Source organism: Stegodyphus dumicola, chromosome 11 (assembly GCF_044657685.1).
Source record: "Stegodyphus dumicola isolate Sdum_Otavi_A_Nest chromosome 11, ASM4465768v1".
Classification (NCBI taxonomy): domain Eukaryota; kingdom Metazoa; phylum Arthropoda; class Arachnida; order Araneae; family Eresidae; genus Stegodyphus; species Stegodyphus dumicola.
Window position 1 is genome coordinate 117,933,684 of NC_140778.1, and position 24,935 is coordinate 117,958,618.

At 36.0% G+C, this 24,935-nt stretch overlaps 1 protein-coding gene across 1 annotated transcript in view; it reads right to left on the reverse strand.

Annotated features, from left to right (window-relative positions):
- The window catches only part of LOC146994366 (uncharacterized), a 72,364-nt gene that overhangs the window by 36,934 nt on the left and 10,495 nt on the right, over positions 1–24,935 (reverse strand). The window contains exons 4-8 of the mRNA XM_085826349.1: positions 23,791–23,910; positions 19,285–19,392; positions 19,073–19,180; positions 8,489–8,596; positions 508–615 (exon numbers count right to left, since the gene is read on the reverse strand). Of these exons, the coding sequence (XP_085682475.1) occupies positions 508–615; positions 8,489–8,596; positions 19,073–19,180; positions 19,285–19,392; positions 23,791–23,910 (552 nt within the window). The remainder of the gene's footprint in view (positions 1–507; positions 616–8,488; positions 8,597–19,072; positions 19,181–19,284; positions 19,393–23,790; positions 23,911–24,935) is intronic.

The following is a 24,935-nucleotide window of genomic DNA, read 5'->3' on the forward strand; positions in this document are numbered from 1 at the left end:
CTTCTTCATTTTTAATAGTACTTAATGTTTCTTTACTTATAATACGTTATTTGTTTCTTTACTATTTTATGTAACCAAATGAATTTATTCTCCAGTATATACCATTTGAAAATGCGAGTAAACAGTTAATAAATTTTTGTATTAATTGTAATATGTTATTTATCTTTCGCGTTTTTTAATTGTCTTGTTGCCGACATAATTTAAATCAACCATGGACATCGTTCCATGCATTAGTCCTTAAGATGGTAAGTTAACGATAAAAATTTCAAGATCTTTTAAACAGTTTTTCAAATTAAAGATTGATAAGCTTTTCAGAAAAACATGGTTTCAGGCAACTGCAGCAAAAAACTCTATTAATACTTTCATATGTCCCACGACTTTTGCATAGTTTTATTTCGGAGAGATCTCAAACAGATACAAGGAAATGTAAAATAATCCCCCTGTTCTTATAAACGAGGTCTTTTAATCTTAATTTTAATAAGGAATGTAATTTTTGAAAACGATTACCATTCTCGCAGTTTGTTCCTGAGTACGGAAATCTGCAGAAACAGTTATAACCTGTGCTCATAGTACTACATTTCCCACTATTCTTGCAAGGATTTGATGTACAAGGATCTAGAAAAAAGAGAGGAATTAAACAACTTCATCACAGTTAAGAGGACATTTTAGTTGAAATATTCATATCTTAAATGTTTATTGAAAACTTTCTGTACATTGAATTTTGAAATCGTTTTGTAATAAACCGTTTTGTTTGGAATCGTTTTGTATCTATATTTCGCAAAAATTTCCTGGTTACAGTTTTACGCTGTTATGAATAAGGACTTCATTAATATAGAGCCTGAGAATAAAGTTCAAAGATTTCTGCTATTTTTCTAATGATTTTCATAGCAAAAATATGCTGCAACTATTAAACTGTAGTTACGTTTGCACGACGTATGAAGACTGAAGAAAATTAAGATGTGTCTAATTTAGAAAATCGGTAATCAGTTGTTACGGTCCTCATGGATTAGATTCTTAGCATTGGTACGGAAGAAACCAATAATGAGAATCAAAATTTTTTGCGATTTCGAGGGAAGGAGAATAGAGATTAGCAAAATGATAGACGTCTTTAATTCAGATAATGTTTCTCTCCGTAGGCATTTGAATGCTTGATTTTAAGACGAAAGAGGAGACCTTGTTGGAAGAATCAGATGAGGATGACCATCAACTAATTCTTACGATGAAATGTGTTGGCTTAAATCCTGTTTTAGATGTCAAGAAATTTAAAAAATGTGACACAGAGAGATCTGAATCATATTAGAGAATTCATGATCACTTGATGAAGTGTACCCAACCAGGCCTGGAAGAATGTAGGAACTGTACCAGCAAATTCAGGATATCACACGATGCTTTTCCAATTGATATCAGCATTCAAACATGCATTGACACTATTTAGTTGTAAGAATTATGTTAATTTTATTAACAGATAAATTTTAAGTTAAAGTTCTTTTCCTGTCAAATTCTTAACTTCAACTTACTACTTCCTGCCTGCTGAATATTTAATGAGAAGGAGCGGCATTTAAACCACGAAGTTACTTACAGAGGGAGAGAGAATCAGAGTTTCTGATTTACGCGTCTGCGTGTTCCTATTCCATTTTACCGATTACCTGGATTAAAAATCTGGATTACACTATAATTATACAGATAAAAAACAGATGAACAATTAGCATCCAGGCTTCCATAGGAGTGCAGTACTAATTGCACCTGTTCAGGAACCCGTCAGTGCTAGCCTACACAGTGATTCCCGATTAATATAAAATGCCAGCTCTAGACAACTCGGCTTACGAAGGTGACCTAGCCCTCCAGTCCTTGCTTTCCTCAATCGAAATTGCTTTTGTCGATAAAATTACCACAGTGTTCAACAAGTGTTTAGCCATAGCGACAGTAGAAAGGGGCAGGAAACACATTTTGACATAGGACTTGCGACATAGGCTATTGGCAGCCTTAGAAGCCTTCGAGAAACTTGCATTCATAGGCCCTGAAGGAACACATCCACCAACTACTGCAGACAGTACAACTAACACGGAAGTACTGACAGTAGCGCACGTTGCTACCACCACTGACAACAGTGCAATACGACAGACTCCAGCCGCACAAACTCGCAGCTCACAGGAGCCCATACTGCAGAGCCATCCAAGAACTAAGACGTACGCAGAGATCACACGCAGGCGCACAAGACCAAGTCTGCTGATTCAACCTAAAGGGGATACAACACCGACCTCCCTGAGAGAACAGTCAAAAGAAAAGATCCCGATCTCTAAACTACAAGTGCCCATTGATAAGATCGTTCCAACTCGCCAAGGCGGATACCAAGTCTTTTGCAACTCAACCGATGATGTTGGGGCGCTGGAGACAGAGCTGCAAAAGGCAGCCATACCTGCAGAAATTAAGAGACCACAGCGAAGACTACCACGCTGTGCAGTACACAATGTCCCAGCGCATACGCAGCCAAAGGATATCATCGATGAACTCAGCGCCATCACCAGCTCTCCCAATAGTCATTTCAAAGCGCTCTATCGTCTCAAGAAACGACGAGGCGATACAATTAAGTGGATCATCGAATGTCAGCCAGCAAGCTTCGCGGCAGCAATCAAGCAAAGACGTCTCTTCCTTGGATGGAATGCGCATTCCATATCAGAATACTACGGCATCACAAGATGCTACCGATGCCAAAGGCTGGGGCAACTGCCATAGCCAGAAGCAATTCTGCGCGTACTGAGCAGGGGAGCACAGTGTGCGAGACTGCAAATCGGAGCTCGCGGCATGCATTAACTGTGGAGATGCCATCCACCGCTGTGGAGCAAGACGTGATCACAAGCACCCAGCCTATCACAGAGACTGCCCAGAGTATAAGCTGGCAGTCCAGAAATATCGCGACACGGTTGAGTACTAATATAAGCCCCAACAAACAGTGTCAGGATCCCTCAGCAAGTAACACAAGCCCGGAAATACCAAAGTGCATAGTTAACGAAATTAAGCTGCGTGACACCAACCCGATAAGATGCCTGCAGATAAACCTGCAAAAGGCACATGCCATAGCCTACGCTCTGGAAAGCAATACAGACGTAATCTTTCTTCAGGAACCATATACCAGAGAGGGTAAAGTGGTTGGGTTACCTCTTACATGGGGCTTGTTCCAGAAGGAAGATCCAGAATCCCCACCAAGAGCAGCCATTACCATCTGCAATCCGGCATGGACACCAAGCATCATCTGCCTAGAGTGCGACCATGTAGCTGTTCTACTAGAAATGCATGACATGAAACTAGTCCTAGCTTCTATTTATTCACCACCCACAGAGGTATCCGACCCCACTACAGAATTCATGTCTAAAGTGCTCGGAGATTTTCGAAATTATGGCGTTATATTCGCCGGAGACTTTAACGCGCACAATGTGTGCTGGGGCTATGCTGACACCGATTTTAAAGGCAGACATCTGGAGGATTTTATCTCAGCCAACAATCTAGTAATCCATAACTCTACTGATGCACCCCCTACTTTTGACAGGATCTACGCCAAAGGGTGGCCGGATTTGACTATTTCAACCACTCGTGTTGCTCCTCTGGTACAGGAATGAGAGGTAGTAGAAGAGATAAGCGTGTCCGACCACCACAACTATATAAAATTCACCATAGCATGTGAGACGATTACTTCTATCATCCGACGCTACAACTTACCCGGAAGCAAGGTAAAGCAATTCACCAGGCGATGTAAGACCCACCTGGATAGAATGCGTATCAGGGTAGTTAAGGAGTGCACTCAGACGGAGCTAGAAAAACTCACTGAAGACGTCGTTAGCGCAAAACAGGATGCATGCGAGGAAACTCTTCCAGCGAGATCAACTAAAAGACTGCAAACACTGAGCTGGTGGACCAGTGAACTGAGTGTTCAACAGAAGAAATGCCGGGCCCTCCGACGTCGACTCAAACGAGAACGGCAGAGGAGCAACGGCACCGAGACGTCTATTCTCACAACATTTCAAAGAGAAAGGGCACTTTTTAAAAGGATGATTCTTCAAGCAAATCTAAACGCATGGAGAGCCTTCTGTACAGACAGTACAGCCCCATACGGTATCCACCACAAGCTGGCCACTGGGAAAAAGGTTCATGCCAACCAACTTCTATCTTTTACCAGCAACAGGAAATTACGACGACAGTCCCACAGTGCACACTTTAAATGACATCCTGGATGCGGTCTTCCCGCAAGATAATGAGGATGAGGACACAACAGAACATCACTCCTTGCGGAACACAGCTCTGGATACCCACCACCCAAACGATCAGCAATTCACCTCTCATGAGATTCAGCAAGTGCTGCGTCAGCTACGTCGCCAAAAAGCACCGGGTACGGACGGTGTCAACAATAAGATCATTAAGGTGGTGATTCACACCTATATTGTATTCTTCAGGACCCTCTTCAATAGCCTGTACGACACAGGCACATTTCCAAGATGCTTTCCAAGATGCCAAGTAAGCAAAGCGGTTTTCTTTTTAAAGAGGAATAGAGACCCTACCAAACCGGACTCGTACAGGCCAATTTGCCTTTTGTCCGCGTTGGGAAAGGTGTATGAAAAGCTCTTACCTAAGCCCCAACCAGTTTGGGTTCAGAACAGGAAAATCAGCAGTCCATGCGCTAGCAGAGGTGAAGAATGTAATACTTGCAAACAAGGGAAGCGGCCACCACACGGCATTCATCAGTCTAGACCTGAAAAGTGCCTTCGACACGTTGTGGTGGCCCGCCGTCCTAAACGCATTAGTGGATGCCAGATGCCCCTCCAACCTCTACCGCACTATCCGACACTACTTATCAGACAGGATCACCATCATAGTTCACAATGGTGGTATTCTACAAAGGAGGCAAACCCGTGGATGCCCACAGGGCTCGTGCGCGGGCCCTCACTTGTGGAACATTACTTTTAATCGCATAATAGCAGAGCAGTGGCCATCACATACTAAAGTAATAGCCTACGCAGATGACGCGGCCTTTATTGTAAAAGGACGTACCAGAAGGGAGCTCGAAGCTAACTGCATCGAAACCTGCTCCATCTTCAACACCAGATGCAGCACTTATAAATTACTCATAGCAGAGAGCAAATCGCAGATAGTTCTGTACCCCAAAAAAGGTGGTTCACTCTCGCGTCAACCGCGCATCACGCTAAATAACCATCGGATAAAGATTGTGCCTCAGCTTAAATATTTGGGACTTATCTTCGGTAACAAACTCAGCTGGATCCCTCATATAATGGATTTAAAGAAACGCACGCAGGCTATCGCTAAGTACTTGCGCCATATGCAAGGTTACAGATGGTGCCTTAACCCCCATATACATAAGATCCTGTATCAGACTGTAACAGAAAAAATGGTAACATATGGTGCGGCGCGTGGGCGCAGCCGATGCAGGGCCGAAAGGTCCGGCACCTGCTCAGCATTCAACGACAGTTCGCTCTTAATATAACGAGAGCATTTCGCACAACGGCCACAAATGCGCTGAACGTTCTAGCAAGACTGGTTCCTTTACACATCAGCACGGAATGGGAAGCAGTTTTACAGCAAATAAAACAGCTCAATGTGCCAGCATCTTTTGAGGATACGACGTACTGGCCGAGTGACTATGAAGTACCTGCGGTGATCCTAGACAAGCACCCGGCCGAACAATGCATAGGGATAAACATCAGCATCAAAGGACAGTCTCTCGAGACCGATAGGCACTAGGCACAATACCTATGCTCACACCGACGGCTCAAAGATGGATGGACAGCCAGAAGATATACAAATGTTCAACACCCTCATCTTTACTGATGGTTAAAAAATGGAACACAATGTGGGATGCGCGTTTGTTATGTTTCAAGGTCAGGAGCAAGTCACGCAATGGAAGGGCCATCTTCACGGGAACAACAGCGTCTTTCAAGGGGAAGCAGTTGCTATCCAGAAAGCAGTACAATATATTGCCAGCAAGAACATCAAAAAAGCTGTTATAGTATCCGATAGTATGTCAGCTCTGCGATCCTTGCAAAATCCGGCACACTCCTCCTCAATAGTCCAGGAAATTCAAAGCCTCATACGACAGTTTAAACATTTGGAAGCCCGCCTGACATGGACGAAAGCCCATGCAGGCAATATGGGAAATGAGGCAACAGACCTCCTTGCGAAAGACGCTGCCCTAAATAAGGAAGCCGAGGAGCTAGCATTACCGTGGCCACACTCTACCTTAAAAAGAATGCTCCATCTGTAAGCACTCTCAAAGTGGCAGGGTGAGTGGGACATTGATGAGACCGGCAGACGTACTCATTATCATCTTTTGTATGTTAATCCAGCTAGGCTCTACTCTAACCCGCACCTGGTCCGTTATGTTACAGACCATGGATCCTTCCCGGAGTACTTTTCCGGGCACGGCACGACTGACACAGACCAGTGCATCTGCGGTCACCTGGGTACTCCGGAGCATTACGTCATTACCTGCTCTCTGACCAACGGGATGCACATACGTATTCTCGCTACAAACACACAGGAATTCTGTAAGCTCATGGTCAAACAGAAGCACCTCTGCCGGCAGCTCATCAAAATTATGTAGAAGCTAGCCAGTCTCGGCACGGACCTCTGCGCAGCAGAATAAATGACCCTGGAGTGACCATTAGAGCAGGAAGTATCCTCTTTTTATGGCAACAACTGGAATACTAATTGGTTAGCACTTTACAGACTATCACTACATCTTTGCCTTTATCGTAACTTGTTATTTACACAAATGCAACTTGTTATTTACACAAATGCAAGTTGTTATTTACACAAATGCAACAATTTTACTGCCAAGGTATACCACAATTGTTTGTAATCAATCATTCATTTTCAATAATGTACTCACGTATTTGAATTAGTGTTGTCTTAAGGGTTCTCTAGATCATGGTGGACGTGGTGCTATACTAATTAACCGTATGGTAGAGGCATAGTGCCCACGTCCCCCATTCCTTATCCTCATCCTTATCCTTAGCTTTGGTTTAATTCTTAGTCTCTTAAGTTCAAGCCCAAGTGAGGGCTTACAGTCCCAGGCGGAGTTTTGTTAAATCTTATTGGAATAATAAAGGGTTAATTACAATTCTATCTTGTTGTTTCTTGTCGCCCGAACTTTAGCGATTATTCGCTTATCAGTTCTTAAGATTCTTCACTTCCAACATTAACTTAGAATTACAAAGTGAGGAACTCTACATAATGAACGTTTGAAGATTAAGAAAACAAGTGATAGACAAACTTTATAGTATTCTAGAAATGGTTCCAAACGTTTGAATGATTAAATGTCTGCCTTGAGAAGAAAAGAGATAATTTTGGAGAAGAAAAGAGATAATTTTCGGAAATCATGACCAAAGATTTGTTGCAGCCTTAAAATTTCCTCTTACAAGATGCAGTCCTGTAATTTTCTTGTTAACTTCGACCATTTCACAAGAGCACGAGTTTCGCCATGGAGATTTGTTGCAGATATCGAAGACAGAGAACAAGCAGATATCTATTATTTTCATTTTCTATTGAACCAAATAGTTTTTTCATGACGTCTGTACGTACGCAAGTACGTATATATGCATTCCGCGTAACTCAAAAACGAGAAGCCGTAGAACGTTGAAATTTAGTATATGGAACTGCTATAGTATGTAGCTGTGCACCTCCCTTCTTTGTTGCAATTAGCAGCCTCAAAGCTACATAAATATATACATACCAATCTGTTACCTGGCTTTGTGAGCTCAGGTTTTTATTCTTATATCCTGGTAAATTAGGCAGTTTTTGCATTAAAAATTGATTGCATTTTGTTGTTCTTATGTTCTAATTGAGGATATGCCTTTAGGTAATCTGCATGCAATAGCAGTAAAATTATGTAATTGTATAATTGCTACTAAGTTTAACGAATCTGCCGAATCCGCCATTTGTTTACATTTAAAACTTTTAGTGGAATTGTGAATAAAGTCAGTTTCTGCACTTGTCAGTGTCTTTTTGTAGAGAGGGAACACAAGCAAACTTTCAATTTTGTGCACCGAATTTCTAGCCCATTAGCCGGAATCCTCGTTTTAGCGTAGAAACCCTAATTTTAACTGTACAGTTTTTTTAACAGTTTTAACTGTATTTGACATTTTACATTATTCTATATTTTAAACTTTTTATGAAGATGTTTCGATTTTTTATCTACTTTTGCCTTGCAGCCAAGTAAGAACTGAATTAATTGAATGAAAAATATATCTCTACTGAAATTTGAGGAAATAAGACCAAATGATGTGCGGGAAAAATTGTGTACCTTTTAATAGACTGTACAAAGAAGTCATGCAGTGTCCACATAAGATATTGTTTCTGCTGTAAATACAACTTTCACGAGATAAACGAGTTTTATATTTTTTGTCTGTTTGTTTTCTACATATTTTTGTTTGCCTGGATTATTACTTTAGCACGTAATTGTAATTTTTTAAAAAAGAAATACCTAATTCACATGTTCTTCCAGAGTAGGGCTTTATGCAGGCACAACTATAATTTCCATTTAACAATATGCATTTGCCACCATTTCTACATGGATTTGGATTACAGAAATCTAAGAATAGAAAGAGCAATTTATAATTTCTTCAATTTTAAATATTCAGGTAGCATAAGAAACATTTTAAAAGTTTAAAAAGGTTAAACTGAAATTTAGAATCATTAGACTTCCATCTAATATCTTGAATCATTTACCATAAACATATAAACTTAATAAAATCATTGAAAATTTTAAAAATAAAAATATATGAAATTTAAGACTAAATAAATAGATAAAATGGTCTTTTGTTGTTTATGAACTAGAATTTAACCGTATATAAAATTTAACTTACTTTCTCCTTTTCCAATAGTACTTACTGTTTCCTTACTTACAGTATGCTAATTTTTTGGTTACTAATTTTTTTTAGATTTTAGAGACATAAGAAGATTTTTGGGGGCCAGAGAGATGAAAAATTAGCAACCGCCTTCCCCGGGAATCGAACCACGGACCTCTGGAATACCAACCCAGCGTGCAGAACCACTACACCACGAAGGCACGCTAGGAAAGTGGGAGAAATACCTTATAAGGTAACCAAATGAATTTATTCTCTAGTATATACCACTTGAAATACACATAAATAGTTAATAGCTTTTATGCTAATTATAATGTATTATTTCTCTTTAATGCGTTTTTTTAACTGTCTTGGGACGGACAGAAATTTTAATTAACCATGGACATCGTTCCATGCATTAATACTGTAAATAGTAAATTATTTGTAATAATCTTTATGTTCTTTCACGCAATTTTTCAAATTATACATTGATCAAATTTTTAGAAAAATATAGTTTCAGACAACTACAACTAAAAACTCTGCAAATAGATTTATATGTCCCACCACTTTTGAATAGTTTTGTTCTACAGAGACCACAAACTGGAAGAAAGAAATGTAAAATAATCACCATGTTCTTATAACCTGGGTCCTTAAATTAGTAATCAATATAATGTTTGAAAAATTACCATTCTCGCAGTTTTGCCCTGAGTACGGAGATCTGCAGAAACAGTTATAACCTGTGTTCCGGTGCGCCGGAACAGAACAACTCAACCTGACTCTTTCACATTTGGAACTATGCCAAAGAACATTTAATTCAGTTGAACAGTCAGACTCAGACGAACGCATTCGCAAGGCAGCTGCAATGCTGTCTATTTTTCACTATTTTTGTTCTGTTCACGTACTTATAAGTGTTATATGTCATTTTCTTGTTTATACTTGTATTGTGCAATTGTTTAATAATAGTTTTGTGTTTAAAACGAGGATGTGTATCGAGTTCATTAACTTTACATCGCAACATAATATTTTCGAGGTACCGGTGAGATTAAAGGACTTTTGATTTCGGTTTCGTCAGCACTGCAACGCTGCATTCGGTACAGTAATGGATACTACTGGATACATTTAGCATCGAACTTCATTTAAAGACCAAGGAAGATAAGTATTTTTTTTCCTTTTTTACAAGTTTGACTTTGGTTTTCCTCGTTGCACCATTACGTCGTAATGGAAGACAAGGTTAAGATTGCAAAAATTAATAGAGGTAGAGCGAAAGCTGCTCTTACCAGAATTTCAAATTTCATTAATGATGATAAGCAGTTATTCAAAAAACACGATTTAATGAAAAAACTTAAAAAAATTGAAAGCATTTATTCTGATGTTGACAAGGCAGACGCAGAACTTCCGCCGGAAAGTTCTGAAATGGAAGAATTTGAGAAAAAATATTATGAAACCAAAGCCAAACTACAACAAGAACTTGAGAAATTAAATGTTACTGTTAATATGCAAGTTACTAATGTTAATGAACGTCAAATGCCAGGTTATAGTACTACAAATACTGCTAATAATTCTAAATTACCGAGAATAAATATGCAGTCTTTTAACGGTAATTACAGAAACTGGATGTCTTTCAAGGACTTATATGTATCATTAGTGCATAACAATGAAAATTTAAGCAACATTCAAAAATTTCAATATCTAAAGGGTTTATTAACTGATGAACAAGCTTCCATTATTAAACATATTCCCATTTCAGAAAATAGTTATATGGAAGCCTGGGGAAAATTATTATCTAGGTATGATAAGAAAAAGCAAATTGTCACATCACTAATAAAACCTTTCATGGAACAATCTTGTGTAATTAATGCAAACTCAATTAATTTGCGAAAAATTTCCGATACTTCTGATGATATTATCAGAGGTTTAAAATCTATTGATCCCAAAGCCAATGAAAGGGATGTTTGGCTAATTTATATTTTATTACAGAAGGTTGACAACGAAACATGTAAACAATGGTCTGAATTTTCAGCAAAATTGGAATTTCCTACTTTTGAAATGTTTATTCAATTTATAAATGATAGATGTTCCTCTTTAGAAATTTTCCACGAAAAAGAAAGGGAAAAACTCAACCTAGTGTTAAAAGATTTTCTGTTGACAAAAGTATCAAATGCACTATGTGTAAATCAGATCATTTTTTTCAAATGCCCCAAATTTAAAGCACTAACTGTCAAAGAAAGAAATCAATTTGTTAGGAAAAATAATCTTTGTTTAAATTGTTTATCTAGTCAGCACAAAAAATCTGAATGTATGTCTCCACATCGTTGTCATTATTGCCAGTTATTGCATCATAGTACTCTGTGTGAAAATCAGTTAAAAGGTTATTCCACATCTGCGTCTCTTTCTGAGAGCAGTTTTCAGTCAGAACAGCAAAGAAAGAATCCAACCGCGAATGAAATACCAGACATTGCGTCTACGAATGAAAACAAAAACGAAACTGTAATTCAAAATAATAGCGTTCAGACAACTTTTGGCTTATTGCCAACTGCGTATGTAAATGTAATTGATTCGATGGGTCAAAAACGTAATATTAGAATGCTTTGTGATAGTGGTTCCAAATCAACATTATTATCTGAATCTTGTATTAATTTATTGGGATTTAAAAGAAAAAATGCGCGTTTTCCTGTCAAGGGTTTAGCTAACTCAGAAGTCGCAGTTACAAAAGTTTGCGTTGAAATCGAGTTGATGTCAATTCATGATACATCAGTGAGAATGCCAATTAAGGCATTTGTATTAGATAAACTAACTGCTGCGCTTTTAAGCCAAAAAATAAATGAGAAAGACTTTTCGCATTTGAAAAATGTAAAGTTAGCTGATCCATATTTTCACATTCCGGATAAGATAGATATTATTCTAGGATCTGACTACTTGTTTTCTATTTTACTTCCTGGACAAATAACTTGTTCTAATAATTTAATTGCTCAAAACTCAATTTTTTTTCCTCATATCCGGAAAACTACAGGAATCTCAAACGAAATCAAATTAACTTTCAAACTTGCATATTTATGAAATAAATACTGATAAAGAATTGAAACGGTTTTGGGAGTTAGAAGAAGTACCAAATTCAACTGACACTGTATTATCATCTGAAGAACAATTTGTTGAAACGCATTTTCAGGAAAATTACTCAATTAATTCAGATGGTCGTTTTGTTGTGAAGTTGCCATTTTTAAAATCTAAATCTGAATTAGGTAATTCAAAACCAGCTGCACCTTCTCGATTATATGCTATGGAACGTAAATTTAAGGAAAACTCGAAATTTGAAAACCAATACAAGGATTTTATGCATGAATATGAAAATTTAGGTCATATGGAATTGGTAACACAAAACTGTTTAAATAGATTTCAGAATGAGCAATATTTCCTTCTCCATCATGCAGTGATCAAGCCGTCTAGTACAATTACCAAATTAAGAGTCGTTTTCGACGCTTCATGTAAAACTTCCAGCGGTAAATCATTGAATTCAATCTTGGGTGTTGGTCCTAAATTGCAACGAGATATTTTCGAAATTTTACTTAATTTTCGATTTCCGAAAATAGTCTTTTCAACAGACATAGAGAAAATGTACCGTCAAGTTTTAGTGTCCGATGAGGATCAGAATTACCAACAAATACTTTGGAGGTTTAATCCTAACGAAGAAATACGCACATACAAGTTAAACACCGTAACATATGGTTTAGCTCCAGCTTCTTTCCTAGCCACTAGGTTCATTAAGCAAATTGCACTAGATTATTCACAAAATAGTGCTGTTTCTCATACTTTACTACACGATGTATACATGGATGATTTGCTATCTGGTTCAAGTACCGATAGTGATGCAATATCACTTTGTAAGGAAATTACCAATGTTTTACAAACGTACGGTTTCTACCTACGAAAGTGGAATTCTAATTCAAATGCATTTCTTGCAGAATTTCAAGAACGTTGTTCAACGGACACTAATTTAGAAATAATTCCTAATGATAAGGAGAGCACGAAGTCTTAGGATTATTTTGGAACTCTTCAACAGACACATTCATTTTCAAACCCGCACTTGCACTCACCTCACCGCTGACAGAAAGACACATTTTGTCTCAATCAGCACGTATTTTCGATCCATTGGGATTAATTTCACCATGTACTGTTGTATTGAAAATTTTTTATCAAAAGCTCTGGCTTACAAAAGGGGACTGGGATTCTCCTATTCCACAAAGTCTTGCTGAAGATTTGTTTAAATTTCAGAAATTGGAACTACTCTGATATGCGCCCAAATATTTTTGGCGAGAAACTTCACGCTGCCATATTACTATCTAAATTTTTTGTCTACATTTTGAACTTTTAGCCTAAAATGTCTCCAAAAACGTGGTTTTCGCACATGCAAAAACTACGTTTTGAACACACAATTTAGCTAAAAATCCGAAACAAAAACAAAAAATTTAGATAGCAAAAACGTAAAGTTTCTAACCAAAAATATTTGACAAGAATCCATGTACACAGCGACATGTTTTAACTTAAAAAACATCTACGAATTGCACAATGTAGGCAACGAACGAATCTACAAACTACGCACACCTCACTTTAATAAATTAACATAACAACAATAAATTTCAAAGAATACCATGTACACAGCATACTGTTTAAACTTAAAAAAAATTCTACGAATTGCACAATTTAGGCAAGGAAGGAATCTACGATCTACGCACTCCTCGCTTTAATAAAATAACATAACAACAATAAATTTCAAATAATACCATGTACACAGCGTTCTGTTTCAACTTTAAAAAACATCTACGAATTGTACAGTCTAGACACTAAACAACAAAATAAACTAAAATAAATTTCAAACAATTTAAAAAAACAACAATAACGACAGAAATTCATACTAAAGAACCAATGAACATATTGTTCTACAAAATAAGAACAAGGATAAAACAAAATGCACTTACCATGAATTAATGAGTTTTCGAATAGCAGAAATATAAATTTCATACCGCCTTTAACATGCCGCCACGTAATCACTATCGTATTTACATGACAGCCAGACACACTATCCAGAAAATTTATACTATGGTTCACAAATAAATAAAATTACAAATCCCTACTTCTATCATGCACTGCCATTAAAAATAATCTCCCAGACCCTCTTTCCACACTTCCAAATACCCACTACCCCTCAACAGGATAGCCACAATCATATTTCCTTTTGCCGACCATTTTAACAACTACCATTCAACAACTACCATTTTATCTTTCCCTCCCATCTTCTCAGACACAGAGGCGAGCCAACGAGCTCCAGCAAAAGATTTTCAACGTCAACAGGGTTGCCATAGAACACGCAATCGCGCCAAAAACCAGCGCAGAACACATATCGCCACATTTGGTGAAATTAGGGCGTATATTAGAGTTGTACCCAGAAATCTTTCAATGCAGTTGAACATTTTACCGTTCTTAGCGTGTCACGCTTATTTCCTGTGACACATTTGAATTGCACGGCTTTTGCGACGCTTCAACAGTTGCTTACGCTGCTGCAATATATTGCAAACAAATACACGGAAATGAAATAAAGGTTTCTCTCTTAGTTTCTAAAACTAAAGTCGCACCTATCAAACAAGTATCTGTTTCTAAATTGGAACTATGCAGTGCTCATTTGCTTTCAAAGTTATATCGTGCAGTCATGAACACTCTCAAAAAAATATAAGTTTGATGTTTACGCTTGTCGTACGTCCAAAGTCGTACTTTCCTGGCTCTCGGCACATCCCCGTAAATGGAAGACTTTTGTTGCAAACCGGACGTCTCAAATAATCGAAGTACTTCCAACAAAATACTGGAGGCATGTCCCTTCCAAAGATGAATCCCGCGAACGGGCTGGCTGCATGGGCGTTTTCGTGGTTTTCCCCATGTGTAACGTGTATACGAGCCAGTTTTCCTTAGAAAGTCCTCCACGAAAGGCATCCCTCCCCTTAGGCAGATAGCCCTAGTGTGCTTTGCCATAATTAAATACACCACACACCACCTTCCAGAGAGAACCCAGCAGATATCGCTTCGCGTGTTATTGATCCCAAATGTCTTCCTAATTGCACCTTGTGGTAGAATGGCTCAAGTTGGCTTTTTTTGGATTCGTCTCACTGGCCAAAGAGGAATCCGCTTCCAAAGAAATCAAGGATCTAATTAAAGCTGAACAAAGATCTGATCCTATATTTTCATTTCATAGTGCTACATCAAATGAATTATATAGTGATTTATTTAAAAAATATTCATCATTTTCTAAGATTATACGCATTTTAGCATATTGTTTAAGATTCATCAATAAGTGCAAAACCAATAACAAATGTCAAACACTTATAGCTGATTCTTTTTCTCTACTCACTTACACGGAAACTAAAAATGCAGAAATAATCATAATTCGATGGGTTCAGAAAGATTATTTTAATGAAGACCTAAAATGCATTAAAAATCAAAGATCGTTGCCTAGGAAATGTCAGCTACACTCCCTCCATCCGTTTATAGATGAAAACAGTCTTTTACGGGTGGAAAGGGCGTTTACAAAATTCAGAATTGTCTTTTAATCAAAAGCACCCAGTGATTCTACCTGCTAAACACAAGATAAGTGAGCTTATCGTAAAAGAAAAGCATGTGACTTATTTACATGCTGGTGCTTCATTACTGTCCCACATTATGAAACAATCATATTGGATAATAGGTGGAAAAAAGCTCATTAATAAATGTGTTCACAAATGCATCAAATGCTTCAAATTTAAAGCATCCACCGCATCTCAGCTTCTTAGGGTAATCTACCTAAGCATCGAGTAACACTCGAGAGGCCTTCCTTCAACGCGGAGTGGACTATGCCGGTCCTATTTCAATCAAATTCAACAAGGGTCGTGGAGCAAAATCAACCAAGGGTTATATTGCTCTATTTATTTGTCTCGCTACTAAGGCACTACACATCGAGGCAGTCAGCGATTTAACCGCTGATGCAATTTTAGCTGCTTTGCGTCGCTTCAGTGCTAGACGAGGAGCTCCAAGTCACATTTACAGCGACAATGCAACAAACTTCGTTGGGGCTAATCGAAAGCTCAGCGAAATACAACGATTGTGGGCTTCACTTCCTAAGAACGAAGCCGTTGCTCATCATTTAACTCAAGCATCAATAGAATGGCACTTTATACCTCCAGCAACTCCTCATTTCGGAGGCCGCAATTAAATCAAACAAATATCACTGTAAAAGAGTAATAGGTGAAACGCTACTTACTTTCGAAGAATTGACAACTCTATTGGCTCAGATAGAAGCCATTTTAAATTCTCGTCCGTTATGTAGTGTAAACAATACTGACATTGATTGCATTAATATTCTCACTCCTTCACATTTTCTTACAGGAGACGTGAGCTTATCCCCTCCTGAACTACCTCTTACTAGTCCTGCCAATATACGGAATAGGTGGGATCTCCTTCAAAAGATGCGGAAGGACTTCTGCAAATCATGGACCAAAGCATATCTATCTTTTCTTCAAACCAGAAAGAAATGGAAGGACACTCAGCCGAATACAAAAATTGGAGACATCGTCCTGTTACTAGATGATGGTCATCTTCCAGGTTCTTGGCCACTAGGACAAGTGGTCGAACTTCATCATGGTGCTGACGGACTGGTTCGTGTAGCCACGGTTAAAACTAAAAGCTCTATTTTTAAAAGAAACATTCATAAATTAGCACCTTTGCCCATATATCAGGACTAATGCCTGATAGGGTGGGAGTCTGGTACGCCGGAACAGAACAACTCAACCTGACTCTTTCGCATTTGGAACTATGCCAAAGAACATTTAATTCAGTTGAACAGTCAGACTCAGACGAACGCATTCGCAAGGCAGCTGCAATGCTGTCTATTTTTCACTATTACCACTACACCACGAAGGCACGCTAGGAAAGTGGGAGAAATACCTTATAAGGTAACCAAATGAATTTATTCTCTAGCATATACCACTTGAAATACAAATAAATAGTTAATAGCTTTTATGCTAATTATAATGTATTATTTCTGTGTTTTTCTAACTGTCTTGGGACGGACAGAAATTTTAATTAACCATGGACATCGTTCCATGCATTAATACTGTAAATAGTAAATTATTTGTAATAATCTTTATGTTCTTTCACGCAATTTTTCAAATTATACATTGATCAAATTTTTAGAAAAATATAGATTCAGACAACTACAACTAAAAACTCTGCAAATAGATTTATATCTCCCACCACTTTTGAATAGTTTTGTTCTACAGAGACCACAAACTGGAAGAAAGAAATGTAAAATAATCACCATGTTCTTATAACCTGGGTCCTTAAATTAGTAATTAATATAATGTTTGAAAAATTACCGTTCTCGCAGTTTGGCCCTGAGTACGGAGATCTGCAGAAACAGTTATAACCTGTGTTCCGGTGCGCCGGAACAGAACAACTCAACCTGACTCTTTCACATTTGGAACTATGCCAAAGAACATTTAATTCAGTTGAACAGTCAGACTCAGAAGAACGCATTCGCAAGGCAGCTGCAATGCTGTCTATTTTTCACTATTTTTGTTCTGTTCTCGTACTTATAAGTGTTATATGTCATTTTCTTGTTTATGCTTGTATTGTGCAATTGTTTAATAATAGTTTTGTCTTTAAAACGAGGATGTATATCGAGTTCATTAACTTTACATCGCAACAACCTGCGCTCGTAACACCACATTTCCCATTGTTCTTGCAAGGATTTGATGTACAAGGATCTAGATAAAAAGAGAGATAGGAAATAACTTCATCACTTTAAGAGAAAATTTTGTTAAAATGTTCATTACTTACGCATTCAGTGAAAAATATCCGACTCTGAAAGTCGTTTCATATTAAAATTATGCATATTTCGCAAAAGTTCCTAAATATAATTTGACGCAGTTACCATTAATGAATTCATGAATACAGAGCCTGAGAACAAGGCTCAAAGACTCATGCTATTTTTCTAACGACATTTATAGCAAAAATATGTTGCAGATATGAAACTGTAGTTACTCTTGCAGGACATATGGAGGTTCAAGGAACTTAAGATGTGTCCAATTTAGAAAATCGGTATCATTTGCTTACGGTTATTACGGATTAGATTGTCAGCATTGGTACAGAAGGAACCAAGAATGAAAATCAGATTTTTGTGCAGCTTCGAGTGAAGGAGAATTTTTTTTTCCAATGCCAGATTGTGAACAATGACAAATCTAACCCAGTCCATTAATCTATAGAATGCCGGATGTAGTGGTCTCTATTATTGAGGCACCTATTAGGTGGACCACCATCGCCTTTCCTAAGAAGAGACGGATAGTTACAACCATGTCTTCTCCGGGATTTGAACCCAGGTCCTTCGGTATCGCAGTTAGCTTTCCTAACCACTATACCGACTGGGCGGCATGAAGGAGAATAGAGATTTGCAAAATGAGAGACATCTTTAATTCAGATAATCCTTCTGTCCTTAGGCATTTGGTTTATGAAGTATTTCTCCCGTCTTCCTAGCGTGCCTTCGTAATGTATTGATTCTGCACGCTTGGCCGGTATTCCAGAGGTCCGTGGTTCGATTACCGACGAAGGCGATTACTAATTTTTCATCTCTCCGGCATTTCCAATTAACCTAATGTGTACAGGTTTAATGCTTGATATTAAGAAGAAAGAGGAGTCCTTGTTGGCAAACTCAGGTGAAGATGACCTCTAAATTTCATGAAGTCTTTAAAAATTTCACTCAGAGAGATCTGAATCACATTCCAAAATTCGTGATCAACTGTACCCAGCCACGCTTGGAAGAATGTAGGACCAAGTCCGTACTGTATGAAAATATACCAGAAAAGTCAATACTGTGAAACTTTAAGCTATGGTATGCAAAAAACATAAAAGTTATAATTTTAATTAGTTTTTTTATTATATTTTTAAAAGAAGAAACCTCTCTACCCATTATTTCCTTAGCTGGGGCTTTTGTAGGTGCATCTCAATCTGTGCTGACAATATTATACGATGAATTTAATTTCTGGATTTTATAATGCAAAGAAAGTTCGGATTTTAGAAAGATACTAAATCTTTAAAGGATTTAATAAAGTTTATCGTAGTCAATAAATAAACTTTTTATACACTTTATTTTTATTTACACATGCAAGCACAATTTCTAGTTTCTAAATAATTTACTACTAAATAGATACCTCTCTCACAAAAGTCTCCTGAATATGGTTTCCTGCATTTGCATTTAAGGATTCCATTAACTGTTTCGCATTTTCCACCCTTCTGGCACGGATTTGGTTCGCAGAGATCTAAGATGAAAACCAAAATACATAAAAACCAAAATACATAAATTCTGTATAAAAACGTATTTTCTAATGAGAAACAAAAAAAAAAATTCATTTGAAATAATTACTCTTTTCACAGCTTTCTCCGGAATATGGAGGTTTACAGGAACAGTAATATCCGGTGGTGGTTAAGTAACATTTACCGTCATTTTTACATGGATTCGGTACACAGGGATCTGGAAAAGAGGAAAATGGGAATAAGTAATTTATTCATACTCCTCCCCCCAAAACGATCTTTATAGTTTAATTTTGGAAAAGTTTCAATATGTGCAGTTCTAAAATAATTTATTGTGAAATTTTAGCTTTAAAGACCCAGTTATCTATTTTTCAATGGAAGTATTTACACATTGTGGAATTTGTAGATATTATACGAAATTTGCAGATTTCTCATCTTTTAAATTTAATCTGTGCTTTTATTTCAGCTGCTTATAATACAAACTGAGGGAAGAACTAATTACTACCATTATAAATAACCACTTCGCTATGGCTAATCTGCTGTTTCCTGGCAGCTAGTTCTGGTTCAGACTTCATTTTTCTGAATCGAATGAGGCCCTGATTTCATTTTTCTTTATTTGAAATTGTGATATATTAATAAATATTCTTTTTTATTCTATTATGGTCCTTGGATTTATTGTAGGTCTGTAAGATAACTAAGTTTCCAAGTCAAATGTGTTCTTGAAAATTAGTAAGATTTTTTGTTTCTATACTTTTGACTTTTACATATAACTAAGTATAAAACAGAATCAGAATAATTTGTTAAAAATTGTATTGATATTAAAACATTCCACATAGCTGCATTCGATAAATTTATTGAAAGTGCTGTGCGCTGATCAAAATATTAATGTGAATCTTCGAGGATTAAGTATTAATCCATTCTCTCGCTTTCTTGCCATTTTGAGGGTTAATGTACTGTTCTGGATTATTCTAGGCATGTTTAATTTTGGATCTTTCTGGAATAGAGTTTTCCATCTAAAAATACTCTATAAATTGCGGCAAAGTTCCAAAACATATTCTAGTATACTTAAGAAATGAAAATCTGCGAATTAGCGAAACTCAAGCATTTATATTTCCAAGATCTGCTGCAGTATGGTAATAATTTACTCACTGAAATAGTTTATGTATATTACATAACGCTTTAAGTTAAAAAAGTAAAATTTCTGAATCAAAAACACATGGGAAGTATTAATATTATAACAAAAACCTGTGTTCTTGAAATAATAATTAACATTTAAAGTGATTGATTACGAAGAAACGTGTGTCGTGTCATATAATACATTGCGAACCTACTAAATCGAACTTTCTCGTAACTTAATACAACTCACTTACGCTCATAGGTGCATGGAATTAATTTACGAGAATATTTAGTCTTCCATATTCGCTTTCATCGAAATTTGCTTAGTGCTGAACTGAAAGTATTGCTACGAAATGCCCAGCTGTGTACCGAAGTGAATGATGTTGCTGGCCTTGTTATGTTGCAATATTGTTATATTGCTAATTTGTGTTGTTTATTTTTGATTTGAATGAATACATTTGAATGAATACATATATGTACAATTTAAATTTTTTTTATAGTTATATTTTATGTTGTTTATTTTTATGCTATTAAATATCTTTAAATGATGCATTATTAATATATAATAAAATTATAAATTTTTATTCTTAACCTCTACTCCTTAACTCTGCAATGCATTGCCTGGGAAATCGAATTGTTAATAAGGAGTATGAAGATTCCGCAGACTTTATACTCCGCGGTTTCAATTATTTCCTACGGTGCCGCATCCTGTTTAGTTTAGTTTAGTTTACTTTACTTTACGAGTATGCTGCAACCCTCCTGGCCGACAGTAATCGGCCTCATGGTTAACGCAGCACACCCGACGCAGAAAAACAACAACAAAATAATAATAATAAAATAAATAAATAAAAGATTAAAATATTTAAAGTCCTATTCCTATGATAGTCTTATTTTCATTCACAATCCTCATAATTTCTGTTGCATAGCTATTTAAGAATTTTCATTTTTCAATTACATTTTGTTCATTTATTTTTCCAAATCTCGTCCTCACACTCTCGGTCAGTTTACATTCTTCCATAAAATGAGCTGCATTTCCGTACTTCCCACAAGCCAAGCATTGATCATTGCCCTGGAGATTAAATCGTTTTAAATAGGCCGGGAATCTACCATGATCCGTGATAACTTGAATAGTATCTATATTATTAAATAGATCCACATTTCATCCTGTATCATATTAGTAGATTGGTTTGGCACATCTCAGCTACATATTTGCTGATCCCTGTGTTATACCATCTGCACGTAACTGTGACTGACGGTATGGTATTGTTTATAAAATTTAATATATTTTAAACGAATGCTTAATCCTGGAGAATTCGGGGTTCTGATGAACACTCATTAAACTAAAATTATTTTAAGCATTTGAAGTTATTTAAACTACACTTGAAAAATTTAAAAGCTGTCACTATGTCAATTTTTATAGCGGTCGGCTATAGGATAAAAACTAATTTCTTCGAAATTATCTTATAAAATTTCTAATTAAGGTTTCTTATAAGAAAATATTTATAAATATAAAACAGTTTTGGGAATGAAAGGTTTAGTACTTTTTTGTCTGCAATATTAATTTAGTTGACACTGATTAACTATGATTTTTTTAATATAGAGTCAGTTATAATTAAATACGCAAGTTAAATGCATATACAGAGCTCTCTCTATACCTATTTTATTTTGATATTAAAAAATATAATTTTCTGTTTATTATCTAAAGCAGTTTCTAAAGCAACCTTTAAAACTATCGCATTAAATAATCAGAAAAGTATTTTTTAAAATTTTGTGTTACATTCCCAAATATTTTGTTTCTGAAATTCTTTTGTGTAAGTCTTATTACATTTTAATCTGCTGTTTTTCTCTTCTAATACATTGGAAAAATTAACATAGCAATGTCATGTATAAAATAACGATGAATAGGTAGCAAACTATAAGCTCAGAAATAGCTTCATATCATCAAGAGAGCCTGTAGTTCTTCTCTCAGTGCTACCTTAGTAACCTTCATTTGAAAAGAATGATTTCTCCTCCACTAGGATTTCAAAGCCTATAAATTATTGAAATTCAATTGCATAGAGAGTTATTTAAAATGACTGACCGCATTTCAAGCGATTTAAATCTGTATCCTTTTAAGAGTATTTTAATCTAATACACATCAAAGGAAAATAAAAGTTCGGAAATTTAGAATAACATCAAATAACTGATAACCTAATGCTAGTTGTTCCTTAATGAACTATTTCTTTAAGCATTTGTTCAACTTTGAGCTTGTGAAATTTACAAATAATAGGTGGACCTTTGGTTACTGTACCTGTGGAAACTGTATCTATTATCAAAACTCGAAGTTTTTAGACATGAAAACTGTGATTAAAGGCATACATAGTTATGTGTTGAACTTTTTGCTCAAGTACAGGAAATCGCATAGAAAGATCATAAGTAGAATTTGGATGGTTTCCTTTTTATATTATTTATTATTTGTTCTTCAGTATTAAAAAAAAATATGGTCTGTTTAAAGTCGATATAGTTGCCAGGAATTTATGTTAATTTACTAATTAAGGCCAAGTTTTATAGATATGAAAGCAGTGATTAAAGATACGCATAATTATGTCTTGAAGTTTCAATATAAGTACGGGAAATCACATAGAAAGATCGTAAGTATTTAATAAAACAAAGTAAGTTTTGGTTTATTTAATTACGGCAAAGCACGTTAGGGCTATCTGCCTAAGGGGAAGGATGCCTTCGTGGAGGACTTTCTAAGGGAAACTGGCTCGTATACACGTTACACATGGGGAAAACCACGAAAACGCCCATGCAGCCAGCCCGTTCGCGGGATTCGAACCTCGGACATAACTATCAGTGTTCAGCGACTTTACCGCTCGGCCGCTGGAGGGCCCTAAAACAAAGTAATAGTAGATCAAGAAAGTAAACAAAGTAATACTATCTGTGCATGCTGATTTCAGCAAGTATAGGTAAAATGTTTCAATACAATGTTAAGCAGATTCTCTTTTTTAGTCAGATAAACTTGTCATTAAGTAATGCATTTAATGTGGTAACTAGCACACTATATTACATAGTTACCACTATTTAATGGGGTAACTATGTAATATAGTATTTAGTTAAGCTTTTGTTCTTAATGTAAGTTTCAGCCTTTATTTGTGAGTGTTTTTCAATGAAGTAACTTATAATGCGTTTCGAGAAACGATACATATAAACCTGTGTCAGGCCAAAATATTCTCAGTTACATGACGAATAATAACTTTTATACTGAAAAAAAAAAAAAAAAAAAAGAGAACGTATATCTTTGCTTTTAATGTCTAACTTTAATTCAATTTATGTTGAGAAAATGAGAGCTTCATACACATGGCTTGGATTAGTTAACATTATTCTAATTATTAATACCACTAACAAACCCTTAATGGAAATTTAATTTCGATATTTATTCTATATTTAAAGCTTTTGGCATCAGGAAAAAACATCCGAAAATTAGAATAATAAGGAAGGCAATACTTGTTGAATATTTTACTTGTTGTGATTCTTTTATCACATATTTCCCCGGTGTATCCAGTTAAACATGAACATTTGAAAGAATTTGGAATATCCAAACAGGTACCTCCATTAATGCATGGATTAGGTGAGCAAGGCCCTGTAAACATAGAATAATAATATATTTAGGAAAAATAAGTTACATAATTATCAGGAGATTTTTCTCATGCAAAATATTAGTTTTTAGTTATCATGCTGATGTCCTAATAAAATATAATTAAAAATGTTTATATACGATCAGCTTTTATTTAAAATGGGTATAATAATTAATGCACTAAAAACAGAAAAATAATTTATTATATAGTTTAATGGGAATAATAGTTAAAAATTTTAGTTACGTAATTCATCTGCTATTTTATACTGCGAAAACTGAAAGCGTGGGAGCCCATGATAAATTCAAAAATCTAATGTCCACATCACGTGACTTCCTTGTACGGAAACGCAATTTTTCCTGCATTTAATTTAAACTTATTGAGTTCTACTTCTTCGATAGCGCATAAACCACAATAGAATAAATGCGCTCTTTAAAATTCACTATATTTATTTACCATAGCGACAAGGTTCACTTAACAGCCTTACATTTCATACATTTTATAATTCAAAAAAAACACAAATTATATCATCTGAAAAATTACCTAATCTTTGCCACACGTTCTCTTCGAATACTATAATAAATCTAAAACGATGTATAAAAGAAATTAAACAAATGAAAAATAAACAGTTTTTCACAGACGATTCAGCACCGCTTTCCTAATGCGCAAGCGCTACCCGTAAACATTCTTCTCTGTCCGAAACAGACTGGCGACAGTAGTTTTTGTTAATATGAAACACTTATATCCGCTAATTTCATTAGAAATATATTTCTCATTCAATTAATTCAGTTCTCAATTTGCGGCAAGGCTAAAATAATAAAAATTGAAAGTATCTTCATTAAAAATTGAAAGATATAGAAAAGCATAAAAGACTGAATAGAGTTAAAAAAATTATAATTAAGCTTGCACACAAAAACAATTGTCTACGCAAAAACAAGCAATTCGGCCAGCGGACAAGAGGACAGATTCTTCAGTGCACAAAACTGAAAGTTTACTTTTGGTCTCACACGGCAAAAATAATATAATAATAACT